This window comes from Athene noctua, chromosome 1 (assembly GCF_965140245.1).
Source record: "Athene noctua chromosome 1, bAthNoc1.hap1.1, whole genome shotgun sequence".
NCBI lineage: Eukaryota > Metazoa > Chordata > Aves > Strigiformes > Strigidae > Athene > Athene noctua.
The window spans coordinates 240,528,647-240,554,687 of NC_134037.1; the positions used below are offsets into that span (position 1 = coordinate 240,528,647).

The window sequence follows — 26,041 nt, forward strand, 5'->3', positions numbered from 1 at the left end:
TTTAAAAGAGTAATTATTTACTCCTGATTTTATTTATTTTCTCCTATTCCTGTTTCAAAGAAAGCAAAACAGACTAAACTCAAAACTACTCACAAATTTTTAATATCTACTGTAATATGAACCAAAGACTTGCCCTTTTTTGGGGATATGGAATATACTATTTGAACATGCATTTATCAATGCAAAATACAGGATAAAATAAACTTTGGCTGAAGAAACTGCAACACTTTCACAAACTGGACAATACAGTTTCACATCAGACTCCATAAAGCAAGTCTACATTAAAACCCAGACTCTAAAAACTGAAGTGCTTATACTTCAACTTGAGGAATGACATTGAACGTTTTCTGAACTGTTGTCTTGATACCAATTATAACCACATAACGTATGCTTCAGTAAGCATCACAGCCATGGCTTTTACCACAGAACACATTCAGATAGTTGAAGTTCTGCTACCACATACACCCGTAAACACCTCAATTTCAGCCAAGTCAGGCAGACAGTCCATCGGTCCAAGTGATTTTCTTTGACACATACCAGTAATTAGAACATCTTCCCCCAGAAAACTAGATTTGGGTCTAGGCTTGCCCCAGACTGAGGAGGACTTAAAGATAGAGCTTCCAGATCCCAGAAGAGCAATCCTACTCCAGTTCTGCTTCTAGACTACTCATGGCGTTTCACATCCCCGTTGTCTAAGCTCTTTCAACACTCAGAGAGGAATGTAAGATTTATCTTGAGGATACACATAAAAGAGAAACTTGCACAATGTGTGCAATACAAAGAGAACCAGAGAGTCTGAAGCAAGGGCAAAAACGTAAGATTTAAGTTTTTCCCTCAAGAAATTATCCTTTTTCAGCACTTCCCTTTGTCATCTTCAACTTTGGTGCTAAACACACTAAAAAAGATTCAAAGCTGTGGTATGGATATAATATTAAATATAGTGCCAAGATATGACCAAAGAGGAAGCATCCTTCCTCTTACCTCTTTGTCATAAAGCAGAGGGAATTCTTTGACATTTGTATCAGAGTTTGTCCTCAGAGGGAATTCTTTGACATTTGTATCAGAGTTTGTCCTGCAACCACAAAAGCTGCATTCAGCAGAAACAGGTTTGCAAAAACCTACCTCAATAGCCCTAGGCAAAGGCCTTTACTGTTTGTCCCTTCTTTACTTCTCAAGATGTGTTTAGAAATCTGCATCAAGAAACTGAATTCTGAAATCTGCACAGGTTATGGAACTGAAAGCTGACAGCATAAGTTCCTAGTCTGCTCAAAGCTCCATCCAAATACTAGTATGTTTGCAGTCCAAGTATGAGACCAGTAATGTAAACCTTCCAATATTACATACTATAAATTTTGAATTTAGCAGCATTTGATAGATCCAATCCTGTAAGGAGGAATATTCCTATTTGTTAGTTCAACTCAAAAAGAGAGCAAAAAACCCTCTAAACCTAACAAGCAAAGGAAAATATATACTCAAAACTGAAGTAGAAATCAGGATGCCTGAAAACCAGACTTAAATACAGCACAGCAGAGAAAGCTAATGTCTCCAGTTGAAGATGGTGTAAATCACTAAGTAAGGTAACTAGATAGTGTGTAATCAGAGGTGCAACAATTCAGCATTAAGAAAATACAGCTAAACAGAATTCCCTAGGTATCCCTCCAGCATGTCTGGTAACAAAGGATGTACTACAGTTCAAGCTGTAGTTTGTCCTACTTATGAAGCACTTCTGGTGCAACCACTATATCTGAAATTGTTTTCTTCTTGAGTGATATTAGATATACATTCCACCACAACCACTTCTTTATCCTACTGTGGAAAAAAACAAAAACAAAACAAAAAGCCCACACACACTCTTAAATCAGGGAGACAGAAAAAGCACACATTTTTCACTGTTATTTCCCCTGATAGATTTTCTGTAAGATTTGGTTCATCACTCGAGATTCAGACTGTGTAAGGGAAGTAGGTTGATTTTGTGAGTTGGAAAAAAAAATTAGATTTCTATTAACAAAAAAGTAAAAAACACAACACAACCTAAAACTTATTTTTTCTGAAACAAATGGGACAGATCTGTACTGCCTTTTCAAACCTGGAATTTCTCTATCAACCATCTCCATCTAGTGGGATCAGTGATGTTAGTAATTGCAGAATTTTCCAATTCGCATCAGAAATCATTATTGAAACAAAGAAAAAGTATTTTTGTACAGAGGATAGAGCCTTTATCTACAAAAATACAGTAATAATCTCTTGGTCATTTAATTGGAAATAGCAGGGGTATTTTTCCAATTGAAGAAATTGGCTATCTTTCAAGAGATAAAAGCTACAGACATATCAATATTTCTAAACAGACTATTTACAGACCACCATCTGTAAATCCCAATGACAGTTCAGTAACATATTTATTTTCAATATAAACCAAAAACTCTCCAAGTTATTGAATGATGAACTATATATCACTATCTGATAAACATGTGACCTGATAAAAACACCCCTAATCCCAGAATCAAGTGAAAACCTTTGACTGCTTAAGGCTGAATCAGAAATGGGGGGTGAGGTGGGGGTGTAAGTTATAATCAGTTATATCAATTATTCAGTTTAAAAAACAGATACAGAAAAAGAAGTTAATTCAATTTACCTTTAGTTTATCCGGTGAAGTGTATGGAGCTTCGGGGGCATAAATTCTGAAGATATCAGCAAGACAACATGCTACCAACAAACGTACATCCTTATCTGGATGTTTGAGGAAAAAATCTGAAGCAAGATGTAAAGCAAGATTTAGGTAGAGCTCCTTTTCTTCTTCCGAGTCCTGGTCCATATCCATGAATGTTTTCACAACCATCTAAATAGAGACACAGACATCAGTACATGAAATTATGAACTCTGTGTAACAGAGTCCCTTACTGAAAGTTCCTTCTCTGGTTTTGTGCAACTTCTATCAGAAGCATTATTAGCAATGCAGCAGCACTTACTTGAATAACCAGTGTCTTATTTTTCAGGGTACAAGAAGGACCTAGTTAAGTCCTCTATCAACAGTCCTAACACACGGTCTCAGAAGAGCTACTGAAAGTCTAGCTGTAGTACTTCACGTATCTTTTAGAGAAACCACATAATCAAGTTGGCCAATTCAAAAAACACAACAGCAATCATTGTTACAGCTATCCACTGAATAATTTAGAAAACAGCAAAGCTTTATTCAAAATATTTATTTCTTCCTAAAGTATTTAGGGTTACAATGTATTTTCCCTCTATTCTCTTTCCATTTCAGGTTTTTCTCCACTATTGCTTTGAAGACAAGTTTATCCCCTGTGCTGCCCAGAAGCAGAACGCACACTTTCAGCAAAAGCATATATAAATACAGTGCAGCCCAGCAGCCTGCACATTGTCCAAGAGGACTAAAATGCCCATTAGTATTATTAGGATCCAGTATACTAAAGTTATGGAAGAAAAAGAAAAAAAATACACCAAGTATTTAACACCTAAATAGAACAAAAGCAAGAAAAGCCATAATTGGTAGTTGCTAGTTGGTGAGAATTCTTATATTTTAAAAGCTGTTTGGAGAAAAACTTATTTAGAAAACAAAGTAATCATGCTTTTCTCCTATTTCACATTTGAATCACAAAGGCAGAGTTATTTTAAGGAGTTCAATTCTTGTTAAAATTAACAAAATGGTAATAAAGACTGAATTACACAATCCTGAGAACTAAAGTCAAAACAGAAGGGACTGGACATTCAAGGCAAAAAATGCAATTAAACTATAGGGAAAAAAGTGTCAGTAAGGACTGTATGCATTTTCACAAGTTGAAAAAAATATGTAAGTGTTTAACAAATAATTTCTTCTGTTAGGAGTCACTCATACATGAAGTTATAAAGGTCGTCTTCTATTCAACATCATAGACTTGAGTTAGTATACTGCATTCTATCAGCCCAATTCCCAAAGGACAGGCAGGTTACTGGGGGGAAGCAAGAAGGAATCCTTGGGGTTTTATTGGGTTTTATTCATTTAACAGTAGTTCCAACTGACTTAAAACTACTTCTTAAGAAAACCAACTCTAAATTAAGCCTTTCCAGCTGTTAGAATACTGAAGGTTCCTGTTCCTTCTGTTTCACAGGCAAGCCCAAGCTGCAGGCAGTCCTTCTGCACAATACTAACAAGACTGCCTTTTTGTGAGGGTACATGGGTAGATAAAGAACTCTAGTTACATAATTATCCCCCAAATAACAACCTTATTGTAGAATTAAGCCAAATAAAGTGGTCAAGAAATTCAGGAGACAGAAACACACAGTATAATGAAAGACTACCTTCATTACAACACAGGCTAAAATAACGAGAATAAAGGGGTTTATAATCAACCCAAAGAGCACAAATGCGTAAAAGGAATGTATTCTGAGGCATCCATATTATTTCCAAAATTATTTCACTCTTTTCATGTTTTCCAGTATTTTCTTCTCCAAGAGTACCAACTTACTGCAGGAGCCGGAATAAAATTTTAGTAGTATTTTAAATTAATATAGCTTATTTCCATTTGTGATTTTTAAACTCATTTAAACATTTTTGGACAAGTCAACGTGGTAGAACAGAAGGCACAATAGCCAGTAAGTTCCTCCTTTTGAGCACAGAAAAGGTAAATCCCAAAGGAAGAAAAATAATCCTTTCAGACAGAAAATATAGGAATAGGATCAGATCATTGAATGCTGTATACAGGAAACTTCAATCTGCAGTTACTTGCTTACTAACCTTTAGCCTTCTCACCATTTCTTCTTTAGATATTTTATCAGAGATTTCTTTGACTCCTGGAGGATATGTAATTTTTCCATCATTGGCTCTCGTCTTTGAATGAGCCATGATTTCACAATTTTAACACTGTGGAAAGAAATTAAGAGGTCAATGTTGATTAGCTAGTTTGTTTACCTTATCCATCCCACTTTTACAAACAAAATCCAATTAGAAATATACCAACAAACCCCATACAAACAGAACAAAAAAAAGAAAAAGATGTTATTGTTTTCAGCAATCTATATGGTGGCAGACAGCAACCGTTTTGATATTCAGATAGTTTGTCCTATACTACAAAAAAACTTTAAAGAAGTACACAACAGAAAAAAGCTAAAACTCCTCATTATATTTGATCTTCACACAGAGATGCAATGAAGAATCTTATTGTATGAACCATTTCTATTACTTCACAATAATAAATCCTAGCCAGCTTGGATTTTGGAGACTCTCTGAGAATAGACATGAAGTGGACTTCATGTTTTCCAAACAATTAGATAGAGCACAAATTTCCCCAAAAGTCTAAACAGCAGTGCTGTTGATGTGTTACACATCACTAATTTTAAATTGCCAAAACTGCCAGACAAGCAGCTTATACAGAACAAAGAAGGGACAGGAACAGAACAGACCTCTATGCCATAAAGCCAAGTTTTAAGCCAGAGACTTCAGATAAGCAATGATACCTTCTTCCTAAATTCCAGCTATGAAAACAACACAGTTACATGGTTTCCCAGTCCCTTTAAACTGATGCAAATGCAGACTGCCACCTAATCCACCCAAAACTATGTGAAGTTCCACTGCTGAAGAGCAGGAAGCTGAATTAGAAGCTTTACTTACATAAAAGCAATTAATACAAAAGACAGTGGAAAAAAATAAATGGCATGTGTTGGGATAATTACTATGTCAGAAAAAGACTGTATCAAGATTGTTACAAGTCAGGAATGCAACAAAGGAAACAAAGTTTTTTTGCCACTGCCTTGATATTTTTATTTATTTATTTAAAAGCTTGATTCCTCACAGTCACCACTTTCTCCAATTATGAATTCCAAGTCAAGCTTTTTCTTTACTAACCTCCTAAACAAGGAGGATCTATGTACACTTTGAACTTCTCAGAACTATAACATCAGAAATAAAAATCAATCAGAATCCACTAGAAGAGATGGGCTAGAAGCATGTTTCACAACCGGAGGGTGCAACCCACCATAATTGAGACTCATTGGCCCAAGCCACTGTCATTCTACACTGAATGAGCACAGGAACATGAAATATACTCAAATCCACCCCCAAAAAACAATCCAACATGTTTTGTATTCTTCAGTCCACACTTCACAGCAACAATGTAAATTACAGATTTTGTTTCATCTACTAATCTTTTACAAAAGAAAAAGTTAATGTTGACATTTAAATAATTTTAAAGAATACATACTTGTGTTTTTTTAAGGAAATGGGGAAATGAATAGGATTAACATAATAGACATAATTCAACAGGCATTATATGCAATGCACTTCAATAACTACACAAAACCCAACTCTGTTTCTGTCATCATCTCTGTACCTAAATATACATGGTAGTTGAACTGAGTGCTACATACTTGCACTCATAGTAAAAACATAGTGAGAAAGCTGAGATTGGGGGGGGAGGGGCGGGGGGGGGGGGAAAAATCACTGAAGTAACTTTTTCTAACACTCTCAGGAAAATAATGATGCCACCTTTACCCCTGTTATATTTTTTAATGCACTGTGATGCTAGTAAATCTAAAACTCCTCAAAAACACAAAAATGTGACCAAATCAACTCATCTTGCTGTTTGACATAAATATTCCATTCTAGTTTTCAGATGAGATGATGTCATATGTCACAGCTAAATTAATTTTAGCAGCTCATCACAGCAGAAGGGAGTCTTGCTCCCCTCAATCCAAGAATGTATAGAAGTGCATCAACCAAACTCACCAACTCAGAAAAACAAGCCTAATTGTTTTTGAAAAGCATGTGACAAGCATCAAAGCTAACTCAAGGGAAGGAACAGGAACTAAGTGAATTGGGGAACAAAACTCCCCTTTCCAGTGGTGGACAGCTGTCAGATCAGATCAACCACAGTGGAAACCTGATTATAACATGGTACTATAGTTCCATTTGGAGCACATTTTGAAACAATTCAAAGACTAAAACTCATATATTGTGGTCAAGTTGAACTGTCCAGATGATATGTTCAACTGACATGCAACCAAGCTTTTAAGCTTGAGTGGCATCCAAGTCTGGGTTTGAAATTAAACATCTGTATTGTGTTTTTGTGGCAAAGTTTTGGTAGCAGGGGAGGCTGCAGGGATGGCCTCTGTGGGAAGAGACCAGGGGCTGCCCCCATGGTGAACAGAGCCAGTTAGAGCCAGCTCCAAAGCAGACTCACCCCTGGCCAAAGTCAAGCCCATCAGTCATATTGGTAGCGTCTCTGCGATAACATATTTAAGAAATGGTAAAAAATGCTGCACAGTAGCTATGAGAGTGAAGTGAGAAAGATGTGAGCTAAACAACCCTGCAGACAACTGACAAGGTCAGCGAAGGAGAGGGAGGAGGTATTCCAGGCACTGGAGCAGACTGCCCTGCAGTTCACACAAAAAATCAAGGTGACACAGGTCATTTGGCAGTCCATCCAGCACCATGTCAGAGCAGATATCCACACCGCAGCCTGTGGAGAGGAGCCCACAGTGGAGCAAGCCCCTCACAAGAACTGTGACTCCGCATGGGACCCACGCTAGAACAATCTGCTCCAGAAGGACTACCTCACAAGAAGGGCCCACACTGGAGCAGTTCTTGAAGAACTACAGCTCACAGGAAGGACCCACATTGGAGACATTTGTGAAGGACTGCACCCCTTGGTCAGGACCCATGTTGCAGCAGGGGAAAAAGTATGAGGAAAGAGTGGAAGAGATGAAGGGTTATGAACTGCTCACAACCCCTCTTCTTTATCTCCCCTGCACTGTTCAACAGGGAACGGGAAAGGTAGAAAAGTCAGAAATGAAGGAGTGAAGTTGGGCCTGGAAAGAAGGGTGGGTTGGGGAGAAGGTATCTCTAGTTTTCCCTTTGTTTCTCGCCATCCTGCTCTACTTTTAATTGGCTTTACTTTTTCTACTTTTTTTAATGCTCTACTTTTAATTAAATTAGTCTTCCCCAAGTCAAGTCTGTTTTGCCTGTGATGGTTATTGGTAAGGGATCTCCCTGTATTTATATTGAACCATGAGCTTTTTCATCTTATTTTCTGCTCTGTTCTGTTGAGCTGGGGGAGCAACAGAGCAGCTGGGTTGGCACCTAGCAGCCTGCCAAGGTTACATAATAGGGTACATAACCTATCCCTCTCAAAAGTATAGAAAACACTAAATAGGAATTAATACAGCTAATCTTATAGGACCAAAAATTAATTCCAAAAAGGTTCAATGAAACAGATTATTCTTTGTCCCTTATGGTCCAAGTAATAATAAGCCTTTTAAACTTCCTGTGTAACACAAAATTGCAGATCACTCCTCAAAGTACTTTAGAATTAATAATAAGCTTTACTAGGAAAAAAAAAAGTATATAAAAGAAATAGTAAAAAACAAAAGCTATCATTCATTAAGAGAAAATTCAGTGCTAAACTGCCCCCTTGTACAACAATTATAACTTCAATCATTACTTAAAACTGAATTAGCTTGTTACATCCCACTGCTAAAAGTTTCTGTTCTTCTGGACTTCCAGTATAGGTGTGCATACCTAGTTCTGTCAAAATAAACTGTGTGGAACACTCAGTAGGATCTAGAACTGGGGGAGGGGGGGGGACACACAACACGACGGACACACATGACACGGACGACAACGACAGAGATATGACTGTTCTTAACCTGATTCTAGCCAAATAAAAGTCTCTGATTTCACATAACAGTTACACCAGCTGTTTCAGTTAACTTCTGTCAAGGAAAAGGAAGACAGTGACAGCTAAGAACAGTAGCCTCAAGTCAAACTGTATCTAGAATATAAGCATGAATATCCATAAGCCAAGAAAGGTGATATCCAATGACTAAATTTCAAAAAGCTTTTTTTTGCATGTGCAAACTTCATGAAGCTCAACAAGGTCAACTGCAAGGTCCTGTATGTAGGTTGGGGCAATCCCAAGCACAAGTACAGGCTGGGCAATGAATGGATTGAGAGCAGCCCTGCAGAGAAAGACTTGGGCTATTAGGGATAGAAAACTGACTATGAGCTACCAACGTGCATTTGCAGTCCAGAAAATCAACCATAAAATAAAAGAGAGCAGATTTAGATTTGATTCTAGGACAAAATTCTTTACTGTGAGGGTGGTGAGACACTGGAACAGGTTGCCCAGAGAAGTTGTGACTGCCCCCTGCCTGGCAGTGTCCAAGGCCAGGTTGGACGGGGCTTTGAGCAACCTGGTCTGGTGGAAGGTGTCCCTGCCCATGGCAGGGGGGTTGGAACTAGATGATCTTGAAGGTCTCTGCCAACCCAAACCATTCTGTGATTGTGTGCGTCAACAGCACCTTCCAGAGATCCATACACACGTTTAAATCTTAATCCTTCAGGTATTTTTTGGTAGAAATTTTTTCCAAGAGGTGAAGCAAGCTTTAGAAAATCAATTCCTATACTCCTTGCAAGTTGTTCTCCTGCCTTACTGTTGCCTACTTTTTAAAATTCAGAATCCAAACATTAGGAATAGAAAGTGCTCAACTTTACAAACTTCCTCATGCTCATTTTTCAGAACTTTCAATGAACTACATGTAATTATTTATGTAGTTACATCTTGAGATCAGTATTTTTAAATTACATATACAAAATTTAAGAAAGCTTACATACATTTGACCTATACAAGTACTTATAATTTTAAATCTATTTTTTTGCAAGATATTTTACAATGAGCCACTGGGAATAACACTTTCTTCAAAAAGCTATTAGAAACCTAAGTAAATTTAATAAATTGTTGGCATGGAAGAAAGTTGCAATCTGTAGGGATTTTAATATCTGTGTTTACACAGTTCGTATCACTCCAACAATAAGAAAGCGTAGCCAAGAAAAAGAATTTGCAAATATTCATCAACCTGTTCTCCACAACCAAGCACCGTGACCAGCAGCCTCTCATTGTCATAGGCCACTGCATCAAGAATACAAGCACAGTTTAGAAGAGCCAAGAATATTTTCCATAAATTGTCTCAGGGAATATTTGGAGAAAGACAAATCCTTTTCTACTTGTAAACTACAATAGAGTTCACTCCAAAGCTCTGTTCCTCTGTCAACATGCTGTTCGTTATTTCTTTTTATTATTTATATCCATCTTTTTATTTTTGCACCCTCAGTAGGTAACGTCTTTGTATGAATAAATATAAACCATGACAAATCCTTTGACAGCACTAACTTTGCTCCAACAACACAGCATATATGAAGAAATTGGTCAAGCTGTAATTTCCACGGAAGACACAACAAGGTATTCTGAAGAGATTACTCAGCAACTTACAGAAATGGAAGAGCTAGGCATCTTTCTACTTCAGCAGGATTATTAATAAAACACAAATAATTTAATGATTTAAGTCACTTACAGAAAATTTTTACATCCTGGTAAATTTCTGCTGTGTATAGCTGATTGACAACAATTGATCAAAGTGAGAAGCAACTTAGGTGTTAAAGACTTTCAGCATGTAAGTGCCACTAAATTAAATCTATTTCCATAATAAATCTACTGCTAAGGAGTTATAACTCAGCTATAAAAAGCCACTCCAAGATGAAATTTGGCAGTTAATTTTCTGCTGTTGAGTATAACAGAAAACTTCAGAAAGTTGGACCAAGTACGCTCATGTAAAACCAAGTCATTTTTCATACTGATTCAGATACGATGTCTAGATGAATACTTTCCATTCACTTTTAGAAGTGTTATATTATACTGTTTACTTAACTATCATTAAATCAAGATACTAGTATTATTCATAGTATCAAGAAAATGTTAGCTTCCTATTTCTGTAAGGCAACACTATACATAGTAAGGTCTGATATAGGAAGAATTTACAGAAATGACGAATTAAAGGTCTTCTGGAATGAAGAACATAAGCCAAAAGTAACACACTCTGCCCAGCAAATGACATGAAAAGTGCCAGGTTTCACTACAGAAGTCTCATTAATAGCAATCCTTTGACAGTCAATATGTAAGTAATAACACCTGTTTAAATTAGGAAATGCTATTTCTCAACCTTCCATTAGAAAATACGGCAAAGTGCATTAAGTTTCTTTATTAATATATTAAGTACACACTTTGTGGAAAATGAAAAGAAGTGCAGGTAGTTACTATGCAAGAGGAGATATTTTCATAATGTGCAGAGGATTTAGTGGACTCAGAAAAAGAACATGCAAGAATACAGAACAAAACATTAAAACAAGCCATGATACCAAAGTCAGTATGTGACTGCTAAAAACCCTCAAGCAGCTTACACAGAATATAGTAGTCCCCCTTGCAATCAGCTAGGAAATGATCCCAGACAAATCCCTACTTCTGCTGATAAGATTTTTTTCAAACTTCATTAGAGAAAGCCTCCCAAAGATTAAAGAAGTAGACTGTATTCAGTATCAACTTATCTCAGCATACAGCTCTCTCCAGTGGTGTTGCAGACACTTGCAGCTTCCACAAGACATAAGTGACCCAACTTGTAAGTTTCAGCATTTTTTCAGGTGTGATTGAAAGCAAAAATTACAAGAATAAAATTGCCCTTTTTTTTTTTTTCCACTTATAATCAGTACTTTCACTGAAATAACCCCAGTTTTTAAAAAAGAAGAGAAAAAATACGTAATGGAGTTCACCACTAAAACAATCAACAACCTAAGGAAAAACAAAATTGCCTTGTTACTGTGGGATCTCAGCTTTCATACTTCTACACGAGACTAAGCAGAATGGACTGTAGGGATTACAGCTGTAATTTCTTATTTGTGTGCATGGCTGCAGGAAAACAAGTGACAAAGATATAAAAACTGGAAGACTATGGTAAAAGATTCTGTCAGAAAAAGACAAAAACATAACTAGCATTTCTTTGGTCAGTTAAGATTAAAAAAACACGTAATTGCTTGTTTCATGAAGTGGAAAAGAGTGTAGACTGACAAAATGTGTTAGTAAAATAGGCATCTGCAATATATTTGTCAGTTAGCTAAATACTAGGGAAAACATTCCACCTCATTGCTTGTTAGCTGGTCATATTATGCAAGCATACTACATAAAAGCTTAAAAAAGGCAAGTGCATAACAAGCAGACTATGACCAGTCCTCAACGTTTAACACTGAATGCAAAGTATGAGAAATAACAAAAATGGTAATATTGCAAAAAAGGTACAATAAATCATTTAAGTTCATGGCTTGAACTTAAATTTGGTTGGACAGGACCATGAGAGTTTTTTCACCTAATACACTTACTAAACATTTCCAGTCCTGTAGTAAGGAATTTATTTTGCTCTACAAAAATACAACTCCTTAAAGAAACTGAAAAAGAGTGCATAGAAGGAGGTACAAATAGGCAGGATGTCATTATACTCACAAAATCAGAAATGCAGTGTTGGATGTAGAGGATTTTGTGAAAAGATAACTTCTCCAATGGGGAAGAGAAGCAGGGAGAAAGGCAGGTGCAGAGAACAGAGGTAAATTTCATTAAGTCTGAGAAGAAGCCATTAAGTTTTTGACAACGACCTTTTCACCTTAACTTTTAAAGGAGGAAACCTGCTCACATACTAAAGGTCACTATTAAACACTATGAAGTTTAGTTACATTAGAGAGGCTGCTAACACTTCTTATTATGCTTTCTTGATAGTCTCAATTTCATAAAAAAAAATTTGTCACTTCAGCATTGAAAAACTTGAAATACTTATAGGATATATCCTATGTAAAGGATCTTCAGTTGAGTGTTAATGGCTCAATCAAGTTCAAGAATAAATCCAAGACAAAGTAAACTAAACTCAGTGTTATCATAAACCTGACAGAGCTGTCTAAAGAGACACTACTTTCCCTGTCCTCTAGAGCACAAGTAACAATTTAGCAAAAGAGTACTCTTTAGCATAAGAGTATGAGTATTAGAGCATATTCTTTGACCCCAAGAAAACTTGCCCAAAGCTGCTGAAAAGCCACATGATATACGTATTCTCCACAGACTCTTGATTTTAATAATAAAGCCTACAAAAAATTGTCTTTATTGGTTATGTCCACGCTATACTTCAGAATTATTGAATAGAGCTTAGGAAATAATGCAGTCGAAAAAAATACCTGGAGTCTACGGTAAGGACATGGTTTAAGCAAGACTTTTTTGAAGTTCATATTGAAGTTCATATATTGATCCAACTCAAGAAATCAGATTTCTCCTATCCTTCCTTGCTGTTATGACCGCAATAAACCAAAAAGTGAACTCAGCTGCTCATACAGGAGACTCAAACTAATCAGTACTAAACTGAAACACAAGTATCTTGTGTGAAGGCACACTTACTTGAAATACTACTGACGAGATTTGAGAATAAAGCATGGTAATTTAATTATTACAAATGACAGGGAGAATTATGCAAGACTGCAAAGCTCACAAGAGCCCATTAAGTCCATCATAGATGAATGAAGACTCATTTCATACATTATCTCACAGGGACATATTCACCTGGCTTCTTTAGGGGATGCTTTGAGATACCCTGTCTTTCTAGTGCTGGTGAGAAATCTAACATACTGGTGCTTAAAACACATTTGTCAAAAGGCCACACTTGCAATCCTGTTTGCACCTCCAGAAAAACAGAGAGTGTAACTCAGTGAGTTATCAATATCAGTTGAAACCATAAGCATAAATGTTCTAGACATCTTTCAGCATTTCACAGATCATGAACCAACAAAACATAGATCAGTCACAGCATAATTCTGCTTCCATTCCACCACATGAAACTACCACACACACCAATTACCCATACAGCTGATTTTCAGAAAGGTAAGAAACATTCACAGCATTTTATCTGTATACTTGAGCTATACAATACTGAGGAGAAGCAGTGAAATTTGTGCATGAGTCTCCTCTTTAACTATTATGGCATCTGGCAACACTGCTTTCAGGGCAAACTTGGAATAAAACCCCCTCTTCTGTTAAGAAAACCACATGCACACACTTGAATAACAAAAACTACCCTCTCTGTCACCCTTAATCAGTATATAGGTTATTCTCCAGCCTATATACACATCACAAACAACATCACATAAGTATGTAATCCCACAGGATATGATTTTGCCAACATTCAGAGACAATGAATGTTTATATAAAATGGACACAAGCAGTGCATAAACAAAGCCTCTCTGTTTTGAAAGGCAGAAATTGAAAGCAAAGTAAATTGGAGATGTATACAATTCCAACATGGTGGTCACAGGCAATCTCCATGCCAAAGGAACAAAACTGAGTTTTAAACTGCTTGTCCCCTTGATTGGGGTGCAAGGAAAGTTTTCATACTAGTAACTGAATTCAAACAACCACTTTGTTAAAGTTGTAAGTAGTAATCAGAGCCCTCAAGGTAGAAGAGTTGCACCACAAAGATGGGGAAATACAGAAATAAATAACTGGAGCCAAACTGAAATGGCCATTGTAAACAAATTGAAATTTGGAAAAAAAAAAAAAGCACTTCAATAGTTAAAATCAAGGAAAAAAGTACTACTGCACAGCAATGATTTGGTATCAAGAAAATACTGAAATACCCTAAAAAGTCAGCTGAATACCCATTTTTAAAGAAATAGAAGGTACAGCTTCATTCCTGTGGCAATTGGTAACAGTTATATTCAATCAGAAGTTACTGTGTCTACACTTAAGGACTTCACATTTTCAAATCAAGGCAAGTGCACAGATGCCATCTGAGAATTAATGAACCAGTGTGGTATGCAAAGCTTTTTAAAGGTATTTAAAAATTAAGATGTAGTACACTTCAATTTTTAAAATTTAATTAACTTTAAGAATTAAGGTGTAGTAGAAGAAAATAAATGTAGCACTGTCATTAACAATGCAGAGCAAAAAATAAATACTGCCACTACAGGTGCACTAGTTTGATATCAATAGTATTTTAAGAGTTTAGAACAAATCTGCATGCTAAAGTAAAAATGTTAAATACAAGTATAAATGTAACTTATAAGGTTATCATGTTACCCTGGGACAATTTATACTTGATCAGGCTGTAATAAAACAATTTGCACTATCCTTGCACCGAAAATCATTTATTACATAAGCATTAAATTGGAAATTATCAATGGATGGATGCAGCAATGGATCTGATTGTCATTCAGTAAAACACTGAAAGATTATACATCAAAACATTTCTGTTTCTCTAAAGACTGTGTTTGAACCCCCAAACCAGAACATATGCTACAAGTCTGAAAGAAAGTCATTGCTATGGGGAAAAAACAGGGCTGAAGGGGGGGTTCTATGCCTAGGTCCAGGCATAGAAAAATCACCACAAGACTTTACAGTAGTACTATGCAACATTAGTTGTAGACAAGGTACTTCAAAAAACAAAACAAAAACACAAAACCTCAACATCTAACACATATTTTAAGGTACAGACAAGAGCTTGATTGGAATGTTATGTACAACTACCAGCACCTATCGCAGAGATAATTTAAATTGGAAAAAGTGCACATAAAGTCTACTATATCTGGAGAGCATATCCACAGAGGTGACAAGAAGACACAGTCAGGAGGGTAAGTGGAAGAGACGCAGAAATCACTATAAATACCAGAAATACTGGAAGATCACACCCAAAGAAAGCAAACTACCATAGACAAAAGCTCAAAAGATAAACAGTTCAGACAATGAAGAACAATAATTACAGGAAGACTTCTAGTTTTTAAATTAAAGTTTTGGAACAACTTTCTGGTCGATAACTAGAGCAAAACATCCAAATAGAATACAGCAGAACTAGATCATTATACAAAGGAGATTAGTATCTTGCTGTTGTAGGCTACATGAATAATTATTTGAAAAAGCAGGCCTTTCACTCTGCAAAATACTTTTTACCAGAATCACCAGAAGAACTGACAGAAAGTTCTTAGACTAGTACTCTAAAACAGAAGAACTGACAACCAGCCTTGGTATCAAAATTCCACAGTATCACTAGTCTAGAACCATGATTTTGACACCGCACTCTTTAGCGGGGAAGCTACTTTAAGATTTTGTAAAGCAAGAATGATTTGTTTCCTTCCTCCAACAGCTGGAAAGGAATAGGAGGAAGGAGGCAGGAATTATTACTTTTCTTCACATTAACTCTATTTTGAAAACAGCCTAACAAATAAAAACCAGTAATAAACCCCTCAGATATCTTGCATTACATTTTAGAAGGCTAACATCTGTAGTATTTATACTCAAGGGGAGAAAACAAAACAAGAGTGGCATGGAAACCATGGAAAAATAAGGGGAAGGTGACAGAAAGCAGAAGATAACTACAACAGACAGACATTAGGTACAAATCAAGTTTAAACACTGTATTGCCCCTTGGGAGGAAACAACACTTGGTATTATTTTAGTACACCATTTCTTTGGTAAAAAACGCCTTCTTGAGCCTTGCCACGAAAGTTTTAATTCTTACCAAAAACCCCAAATCTCCAAAACGCCACCAAACAAAAAACCACCCCAAATATTAAGAATACCAGCATGATACCACAGAAGCAAAACAACATTTTATAAAATTTCACAGATGGACGACCAGTATAAAATTTCTTTAGTAACAAGTCAGAATCTGTATACATGAACAAGTCTCTTCCATTCCTAACCTTGTATATAACGTTAAAAATATAAAATTGAATGCCTCAGCCCCTGCAAATGATTCAGTACAGAATTACTGAAGATCAGACAAAAAACCCTAGTAATATAGATAGAATTGTAAAACCTAAAAGAAAGCACGGGTATTGCACTGCAAAGTTAGATGTGCTAAATAACACTGCAGCCACTCCTAATCAATATGAATTATAAACAAACATTTATATTAGGTCTGCATACAGAAATCTTAGTACCAAAATCACATTCAGCTGCATGTTTCACAAATAGATGTTGTCTACCCAGATGGCTTAATGAGTTTAGCTTTTTTTTTTTCCCAGCTAACTGGAACATTATTTGCTTTTCACAAAACTTTGTAAGCAACAGAAAACCACAGACTGAAAAAATAGTTGTGTCTCTGAAGACAAAGGAAGAACCTACAACTGTGATTACACAAAGCACAAATTAGTTGAAGACTTACTACAACCAGGTGCACTAAGTGCATTCATGGTAGGTTAGGACCACAGGACTAGAAGAAACTTCAACAGAGTCATCTGCTATCATACATGAACATACCAGTAAGATAACTTGGAAACATCAAAAAAGTCTTCAACTTTTTAATCTGCAAAGCCTATCTTATCTTTGATCTTACCTTACCTATCTCTACATTCAACCAACATGTAAGCTCTCTTTGCCAATAATCCATTCACTACTGTAACTTTTGCTAATACAACTATTCATCCCTTTTAATTATTTAGCCCCATGGTGTTGCATTTTCACAGAATGGTTGAAGTCAGAAGGGACCTCTGGAGGTCACCTGGTCCAACTCCCTTGCTCAGGAAGGGTCACCTAGAGCCAGTTGCTGAGGACTGCATCCAGATGGCTTTTGAGCATCTCCAAGGATGGAGACTCCCAGGGCAACCTGTGCGAGTTCTCAGTCACCCTCACACTGAAATGAGTCTCCTGACAGTCAGAGGGAACCTCTTCTGTTTCAGTTTGTGCCCCTGGCCTCTGATCCTGCCACTGGGCACCACTGAAGAGAGCCTGGCTCTACCTTCTTTGCACCCTCCTTTCAGAAACGTATATTGATACATTTTAATCCTGGCTTAGGCACAAACAGGAGCGTAGGTACTATTACAGTTAAGTCAATCTTCCGGCTAGTAAGTTTTCAAACTCAGTGGTTTGTTTTCCCTTTTGAAATTGTTTAATATTTAGTTATCCTTCAGTTGCAGCTCATCACTCGCATTAGAATACAAGGAAATGGAATCAAGCTGCATCAGGGGAAGTTCAGACTGGACATAAGGAAAAGGTTCTTCACTGAAAGAGTGGTCAGTCAATGGAACAGGCTCCCCAGAGAAGTGGTCACAGCACCAAGCCTGTCACAGTTCAAGAAGCATCCGGACAATGCTCTTAGTCATATGGTTTAGTTTTAGGTAACCCTACAAGGAGCAGGGAGTTGGACTCAATGATGCTTATGGGTCCCTTCCAACTCAAGACATTCTATGATTCTATGACATACTTGCTGCACAGTGATAGCCAAACTCTATGTGTACGTTAGTGAGTAGGTTATGCTTTCACTCAGGCTCCTATCTGTGCTGATGTAAGGCCACACACCTCATTTTACTAGACTGGACCACTTCCTTACAATACCCCAATACCACTCCACCCCCCAAAAAGGACAAAAATCTACCCAAGAGAGCAACCTAAAACACATCAGAATTAAAAAAAGTCAAGCCAGCAACCAAACACCCTACATACTCCCCCTACTTCCACATATATGAAGTTAGAAACATAAGTAACAACCTACAGGAGATAACAGTAAAAAACTAAATAGAACCTAGTTTTTACTTACTGTTAAAAGGATGGGTTTTGTAATTGAAAGGAGCAAGCTTTAAAGTATTAATAAACTGATGTAGCTGCTTGCACTATGACAGCATACAATCAAGATATGACAGTTCAGAGAGTTTCCACCTATTACTTAAGGCACAAGAACTGTTCATGTGCACATTATAGGTTGTCTCCTAATTCCCCTGAAGTTCGAAGGTTAACATAGCCAAACCTCAAGATCAAACACCTCTGGTAAATCCTATTGACAGCTGAATCCATCACTAATCCACCTGTCTGCTGGCAGCCAGATGTTGCTGCTTCTTTAGCAGAAAAAGCTGGAATTGTCCACACTTCAGCCAGATTCTCAGTTGAAGAGCAGTCTGTCTTAATAAAGTCTTTAAGGAAAAAAACCTCAGCTTAGCATGGGAACAGCTGATGTTTGGACATACTTCTACCAACTCCACTGCAGGGACCAACAAGATGTATCAAGCAAACAGAGTAGAAAGTTTGGGGGTTATGGGAAAGGCATGTAACCGATAAGCAAAGTTAATGGAAGGTGGAGAGCAAACCCAAAAAACCCAAACGCACACACACTTCATTCACCACAGTTTAGGAACCTCAAGTCTAGAAGTCTAAGTGTTAAACAAGGTGAGAGAGAAGTAGGTTATTTGGACAATGAAGTAGTGGAATCAGAAGCCTGAAGAGGTATGAGGACAAACTGGAGAGAGAAGTCACTCCATAGAGAGACCATATCAGAAAGATCAGCTGGGGGGCAGAACACACATACAGCAGAACTCAGTACAACGTGCAATCATGTTACACAGCTCTTCTACCAATAATCAATATTTGCAAGAATCCACTGAAAAGCTCTCGTACCTGATCCCACTTAATGCTGGTTAAAAGAGAAAAACTTATTGCTACTAATAGCATTCCATTAATTTAATTAGTGGTAGCTACACATAGCTAAAGGTTACAACATAATGACGAGCTGGAGCACATCCATACAGTGAATTTTTTTATTAAGTTTGCTTAAAAAGAAACAGCAAAAGCATGAAAATCAGTTGCAAAATCAGTTATTAAGAGTTAGGAAACATCAGAAATAAGATTTCTTATACAGTATTAAAAAGTATACACACAAAGAAGCTAATTTACCTGATCCTTCACTACCTTTTTCCACACAAGACTTCTTTTTCATTGAAAGCAAAGAAGCCACTCAACTTTTCTCCTTGTACTTTAACGTGTGCCCCTTATTACACCCTATTTAAACCATGCTCTCAAAAGACGTAATTTCCTGCTGGACTTCTGTACAGGACTTACCACTCCAGTATGTTAGCATGCCATAAGAATTAACTTGTTTCCACAACACGGTCACAAAACTATTCATAAAAATGGGTATTCTTCCCATTTTATAGATGAGCAACCTGAGTCACAGACTGAAATTTAAGAACTATCCACCAATTTTGCCTGCACAGTTAGTGAAATTTAGGGCATAACTTTTCAAGTACACCATGTTATCCAGCGCTACGTCTGAAACTAAAGTTTCTGTTGAGCCATACAGAAGTAGTCAGGGTCTAGAGCCTGTCTCCCAGGAAAGCAACACTACTAATAAGCTCCTGTATAAAGTCTGGTTTAAACAGACTTCTCTGGGATCACAAGAAATTGACAGAAATGACTGCAGTATTCCAAATGACATTCAATCACCCAAATCACTACATATGATTTCCCTTCCCACAGTCCCCTGTCATTTTATTTTCCAGCTTTTAGAAAGTATGTCATCCAACTCTGATATGCAACTCTAATTCCTAAATACAGCAGGTTGAAAAAAAAATTATATATAAATAACTAAAGACTACCATAACATGTACTTATGAGGACAGAAATTAAAACTGTTTTCCATTTTTAAAAAGAAATTGCAATTTTAATATTAAGGCATTTTTATATATAATACATAAGATTAAGGGGGCAATGATCCATTAAGAAATAAAAAGTTACTCTAAATGTGCTCATATATAACACTGTACAAACACCCTGATGGAGAGCTTAGTACATGCAACATTTGTAACTTGGAGAAGACTTTCAATATGTCTTGAGTTCTCAAAGTGCAGATATACCAGTAAAAACGAGCACAGAACATTTCTTTCCAAAAATTGTGCATGCATGAAAAATCTCTGTTCTTAATTCTCTCAGTTAACAGAAAAGCTTCCAGGAACTATGGACTGTGTAATCTAAGATGGGCAAATGAAAGGGAAATGCATCTCCTACTTGTTATCTCTCTGAAAAACTCCCTCAGATTATCATTGCACTTATTTGTTCTCGCTTTCATTTCCAAAAACCAGGCGAGCAAAATGTTTTAGCCTTGCTCTGTCTAGTTTATACTCTAAGAGGAAGAAAACCCAGTGTAAACTTAACTGTATACCATGAATAAGGTGTCTACAATCTATCTCCCTTAGAGCTTTGAAAAGTTCTGGGTGGCACACAGAGTGTCCACAGACATCTCACACAAAAGATTTAACAAATTGATGACATAAAAAGCTATAGTCTCTTCCATACACTTTGTTTCTATGTGCAGGCATGAACTATACACAGTGCTTCATACTGAATTGTCAAACAACAAAATAATTACCAGAGACAGTACCACACCTAACAGTAAGCCACCTAGCACCTCTGTACGTTTTCTCCATGAAAACTCTTTCAAGTTTTAAGTAGGTAAGTGCAGAAAAAAAAAAAGTTTTCATAAAGTATCTTCTGCCCACTTTTCATAAGTGATGACAACTCATCTCAGTTATTTAAGAACAGAAACCTAACAAAGACTTCCCATTGAAACTCGACATCCAAGTATCAAAGCAGTACCAATAGAAACTGAACAGCCAAATTCAAGGTGGCTCAAAGATTGCATATAGAAAGTTTGATATAGACTTTTTTTTTTATTGAAGACTTCCCCGTGAGTAATGTTTGCACTTAGTGTGCAGAACTGTTCATTTACATAGTAGGCGCTGGTTTTGGGGGGTGCTTTTCCCTCCTTTCTAAGACTTCCATAATCCTGACTCTTGATGTTGAATTTACCTACAATGTGGATACACTGGAGATGTCTCAGAGAGAAAGAGAGGCTGCTTTGAAAGAAGTTGTGGACAACCAATTGGCATTCTTGTATAAAAGATGAAAAATCTTACTCAACAGTTACTTTTTAAGTGGTTAACAATCATGCTCTAGCTGAATCTAGTCCCCCTTAGAAGAGCTACAAAATGTAGCTTAGGTGACTATACAATGGAATCAATGAAGACAGTAGCACTTTCTGTCTTGTCCATTAAAAAGTGTGCAAGTGAAGCATCTCATTTCAGCAGCAGCAGCATCCACAAGGATTTCTAATCGAGTCAGAGAAAAGTACACACAGTTAGTATTGTCTGGAATTGATCTTTAAAGAACACAGTCTAAATTAGAAAACCCCAGATGGGGTCCTGATCCCTGGTTATGGTACTACCATATAAATGGTGACAGACACAAGATGATTAGTACAAACATGCCCATCTGTTCCAAATGAGGTATGGCGCTTTTTATTATTTTTTGAAGCATTTTAATACCAAAGTTGTCATGAGCTAAAATAACAGAGCTGAAGATCAGACAGTATAAAACAAGCAGAATGATACAGAATGTTTTGCCAATGCTTGGGATGGGATGTGAAAGAGTAAATTCCACAGATGGAGACAAAGAAACAGAGGTCTCAATCCTCAGAACTTACTGCAAGGACTTCCTCACACTTTAGAAAAAAGCAGTATATGCAGAGACAGGCAGAAAAAACCTTTAAAAAGATTGAAGGCTTTAACACTTTGATTCATAAAACTCAGTAAAAGTATTAGTTCTATTTCATGGAATTGTTTCAAGCTAGACACATTACAGTAGTTATTCACATTAATAGCATTTTTATTGTGGAATCCAAAATGTTCCAAAGAGTTTTTGAAATAAACCACTAACTTGCTAAAATAACAAAGTTTATTTTCATTCAGACACTGCATTTTTGATGTATTTTACCTAAGTATTGGAACTAAGCAGAAAAAAACCCAACCACCACGTTTTCTACGAGACTACATCCAACCAAAGATTTCACCAATGGAAGAGCAACAGTTATGTCACACCCACGCACAGCCTTAACTTTCAGATATTCAACATCTGAGGACAAGGAGGGATTGTTTAGGGTTTTTTTAAGCATATATTTTACAATTCTTTAAAAGCCTGCACACGTTTCCTTCCAGGATCTGTCAATGCTGTTCACACAGTCCAGAGGATCTACATCTCTGGTAAATCAACAAAACACTTCACCGCCAAGGACTGTCACACTAACACATCCTTTTAGTTTCCTCAGTTCTCCCTTACTGGTTAGTTTCAAGACGGAATGAAAGCCTCCAATACTCCCCAAGTCTTTCCAAAGCTTATTTCAGGTTGCAGTATTGACATTTTGTGCTAGGAGTAAAAACACCATTACTTTAGAAACACGTTAAAAGGAATATGATACACTATGTCACCACTTGACTGTATAAAGAAAGGGTGCAGGGGAGACTATGTAAAGAAAGAGGAAGGTATGTATTTGGGCTAAGTAATATTAAGGGAAACAGATATTAGAATTAAACTGGCAGGGAGAAATAATGAATTGTAGTATCATATTTTCCTCCATTTCCTACTTTGCATGCTTATACTGTTCAGCTTCCCATTTTCTTATTCATTGCTCCCATGAAAATTCCCTTGTGCAACAAGTAGTATTTATCACCTCTTCCAAACTCAGGCTTAAAGAAAAAACATTTATGCCAAAAACCTTTAAATGAAAATCCCTTACCAAAAGACCCTACACATACCCATAAACCTCTTATTCTTTGGTGTGAATATAAACTGTGTGACTGAAGAAACAGAGAGGAAGAAAGCATAACCTGAGAGCCTCGTAGAGTGCACCACATCCCAAAAGAAAATGCATCCCTCTTGCTTTACAGGAGGTAACAGTGCCTCCTGTTCTAGAACCAGAAATGGATAATGCCTGAGGTCATGCCCATATTTCATTACTATGCTTTTCCAAATGCTAGTAATGACCATTGGGTTTTAGATTTTTAATTACAGCTTAATAATGACTTCAGTGACTTGTTCAATTTAAGTCCATAAGTAAGCTTACTAGATACAGTCAAAACCCAATATTTATATGGCATACAAGAAAAAAAAAAATAGCGTACAAGTGTTATACACATGACTTTCCATTTTAATTTGATTTATTTAGCTGTTTCATCAAAAAGTGAGTTACAGTTTATCCAGCTTGTATAGTAACTAGTAAAGAGAATGCAAGAGACATGGGCAAATACTACTGTATAAGAACTATGTTAAAAATAAATAAAAAACCCAAAACACCACACATACAACCACCCACACACACACCTCACAGTAATAAAGTACAATATTGCCTCAAACACAGACACAAGATGTCATGCAAGTACTAAACTACTTTCTCCAGTAGTGCACGCTTTCAAATGCCAGTGATGAACACGATACATACACCTCCGTTAAATTATCTTACCTGATTGTCTGTCACTCTCCGTTTTCTTTTAGGGTAGTCTGAGCATAGCATACCTTCAGTTGTTTCGCATCTTTTTGAGGTATAACTTCACACAAGTACATATAATATTTAGAGCATATCTATAATACATACAAGATACACCAAGCCAAATTTCCATCAACTGAAAACAGAACAATTCCACTAGTTTGAAAGCAGAAAACCCGAAGGAATGCATGCCATCTTATCTCCTTCCCAAAATGCGATTTGACACCCATTTTCAACTATAAAGCCACTCTGATTTTCAACACTCCTTCTAGTGCATCCCCAGCAAAGAGAAATCAATTACATCCAAAGCACCTACCCAGCAAGCACAAAACAAAGACCAACACAAGAATACTTCAGCAGTTGTGTTAAATGGGAAAACAGACCACCTAACAAAATAATCACAGCTCTCAGTAAGCAAACATAAAAGTCAGAACAAGGCTTGAACGACAGAATCCAGCTCTGTAGGAGCTGGTCTGCTGCAGTTTAATTTTCCAGGATTGTTCATCGTCATTAATTGTTGATTTCTTTGCAAATAAATCACTATCTGTTCCTGAAGAGGGATGAAGTTACAGACCTAGATTTTTGACCAGAGGGTCTCAACGTAAACAATACATAACCTATAAATTAACCATTCTCCATCTGGCAATTCAGATGTAAAATTCATAGTTTTTATCTACCAGGCGGCGGCAACCATTTCCCCCCCCCCCCTTCCTTGGCGAGCGCTTTCTAACAGAGCCTGATGCAAAGTGGGAGGGAAAAAAAAAAAAAAAAAAAAAAAAAGCCAGCATGAAAGAAATGGGCTCGAACAAGTAGGGACCCACCAAACGGAGGTCCTCGGCGGCCGCCTGCTCCTCCCGGTGAGGATCACTGCTAAGTGCGGAGCGGAGAGACCGAACCGGGCGGGAAGCGGGGGGGTGGGGGGGTCCCCCCGCCGAGCCCGGGCAGCCGCGCGGGGCGGCGGGAGCCCCGGTGCAGCCCCGGCGGGGAGCAGGCCGGCTGCAAGGGGCAGGGAGGGGACGCCCGAGGGAGCCGCGATCGCTCCCTACAAGGGGCGAGCAGGCTCCTGCCCTGCCCCCCCACCCCCCACCCGCCGCCCCGCGCCGCGCGGAGCCACCGGCGCTGAGCGCGCGACACCGCCCGCCGGGCCCCCGGGGGGGAGGGGGTGACCCCCAGGCCCCGCGAGGGGCAGCGCCCCCCGCCAAGGTCACCCCCCGCGGGGCGCCGCCGCGACCGACCCGGGGGGGGGGGGCAAATGTAATTTGTGACGCCGGCCACGGGAAAGGGGGGAGGGGGAGCAGCCCCGCGAAGGGGCGAGGGGGATGGGAAGGGGGGCTCCGCCGCGGGCCGAGGGGAGGTGTCCCGTCCCACCCCCCTCCTTCTCCTCCTCGAGCGCTGGCCGCCGAGCTCGGTCCGAGCGGGCGCCCCCCGCCCCCGCCACACAGAAGGGAAAATGGAGCGGAGACGAGGTGGGGGTAACCGCGGCCGAGGTGCCGGGCTCCTTACCCCGCCGCAGCCGCCGCTCCTCGCTGGTCCCAGGCGGGTCCGCTCCGCGCTGCCGCTGCTCCGGGCTCGGAGAGGAGCTGCCGCCGTAGCCGCAGCCAATCGCCTCTAACCCCCTCCCCTTCCGCAGCTCGCCCCGGTCCCCCTGTCGGCTTCAAAATGGCGCCAACTTGTCTCCGGCTGCTCCAATGGAACCGCCGAGGGAAGCGAGCGGGGCCAGAGCGGGGCAGCAGCGCCCCCTGCCGGCCCGCGCGGCCGCCACGGCGCGGGACCCGGCCCCGGCCCCGGCCCCGGCCCCGGTCCCGGCCGGAGCCACCGGTCGCAGGGCCCGCGGCCAGCGCTCCCCGCAGCAGCGGCCCCGGCCCCCCGCGCCGCCCAGCCAGCCCTGCCCTGCCCTCCGCGCCGCCGCCGGGACCCGCAGGGCACCGCTGCCAGGCGCGGCTGCGGGTGCGTTCGTGTGTCTGTGTCTTAAGAAGTCACGACCCTTCCCCACGCGTGCCCGCGGCCCAGTCCAGCCCCTGCTTTCCAGCCGGGGAAGGCTCCGACTAAGCCCGCCTCCTGCGGAAGACCATCGGTAGCTGCACAGCACCGTGCGAATCCTTCCCAAACGCGAGGA

At 38.9% G+C, this 26,041-nt stretch overlaps 1 protein-coding gene across 4 annotated transcripts in view; it reads right to left on the reverse strand.

Moving 5' to 3' along the window:
• PDS5B (PDS5 cohesin associated factor B) overlaps positions 1–25,542 on the reverse strand; it is a 115,328-nt gene extending 89,786 nt beyond the window's left edge. For 3 of the 4 annotated variants that reach the window (XM_074914411.1, XM_074914420.1, XM_074914393.1), the window contains exons 1-3: positions 25,429–25,542; positions 4,733–4,858; positions 2,633–2,836 (exon numbers count right to left, since the gene is read on the reverse strand). In XM_074914411.1, coding sequence (XP_074770512.1) covers positions 2,633–2,836; positions 4,733–4,840 — 312 coding nt within the window. In that variant the 5' untranslated portion in view covers positions 4,841–4,858; positions 25,429–25,542. Of the gene's footprint in view, positions 1–2,632; positions 2,837–4,732; positions 4,859–23,901; positions 24,015–25,428 lie in introns of those variants that run through there. The other variant, XM_074914402.1, reaches the window with a different exon arrangement.
• Positions 25,543–26,041: the final 499 nt, after the last annotated feature.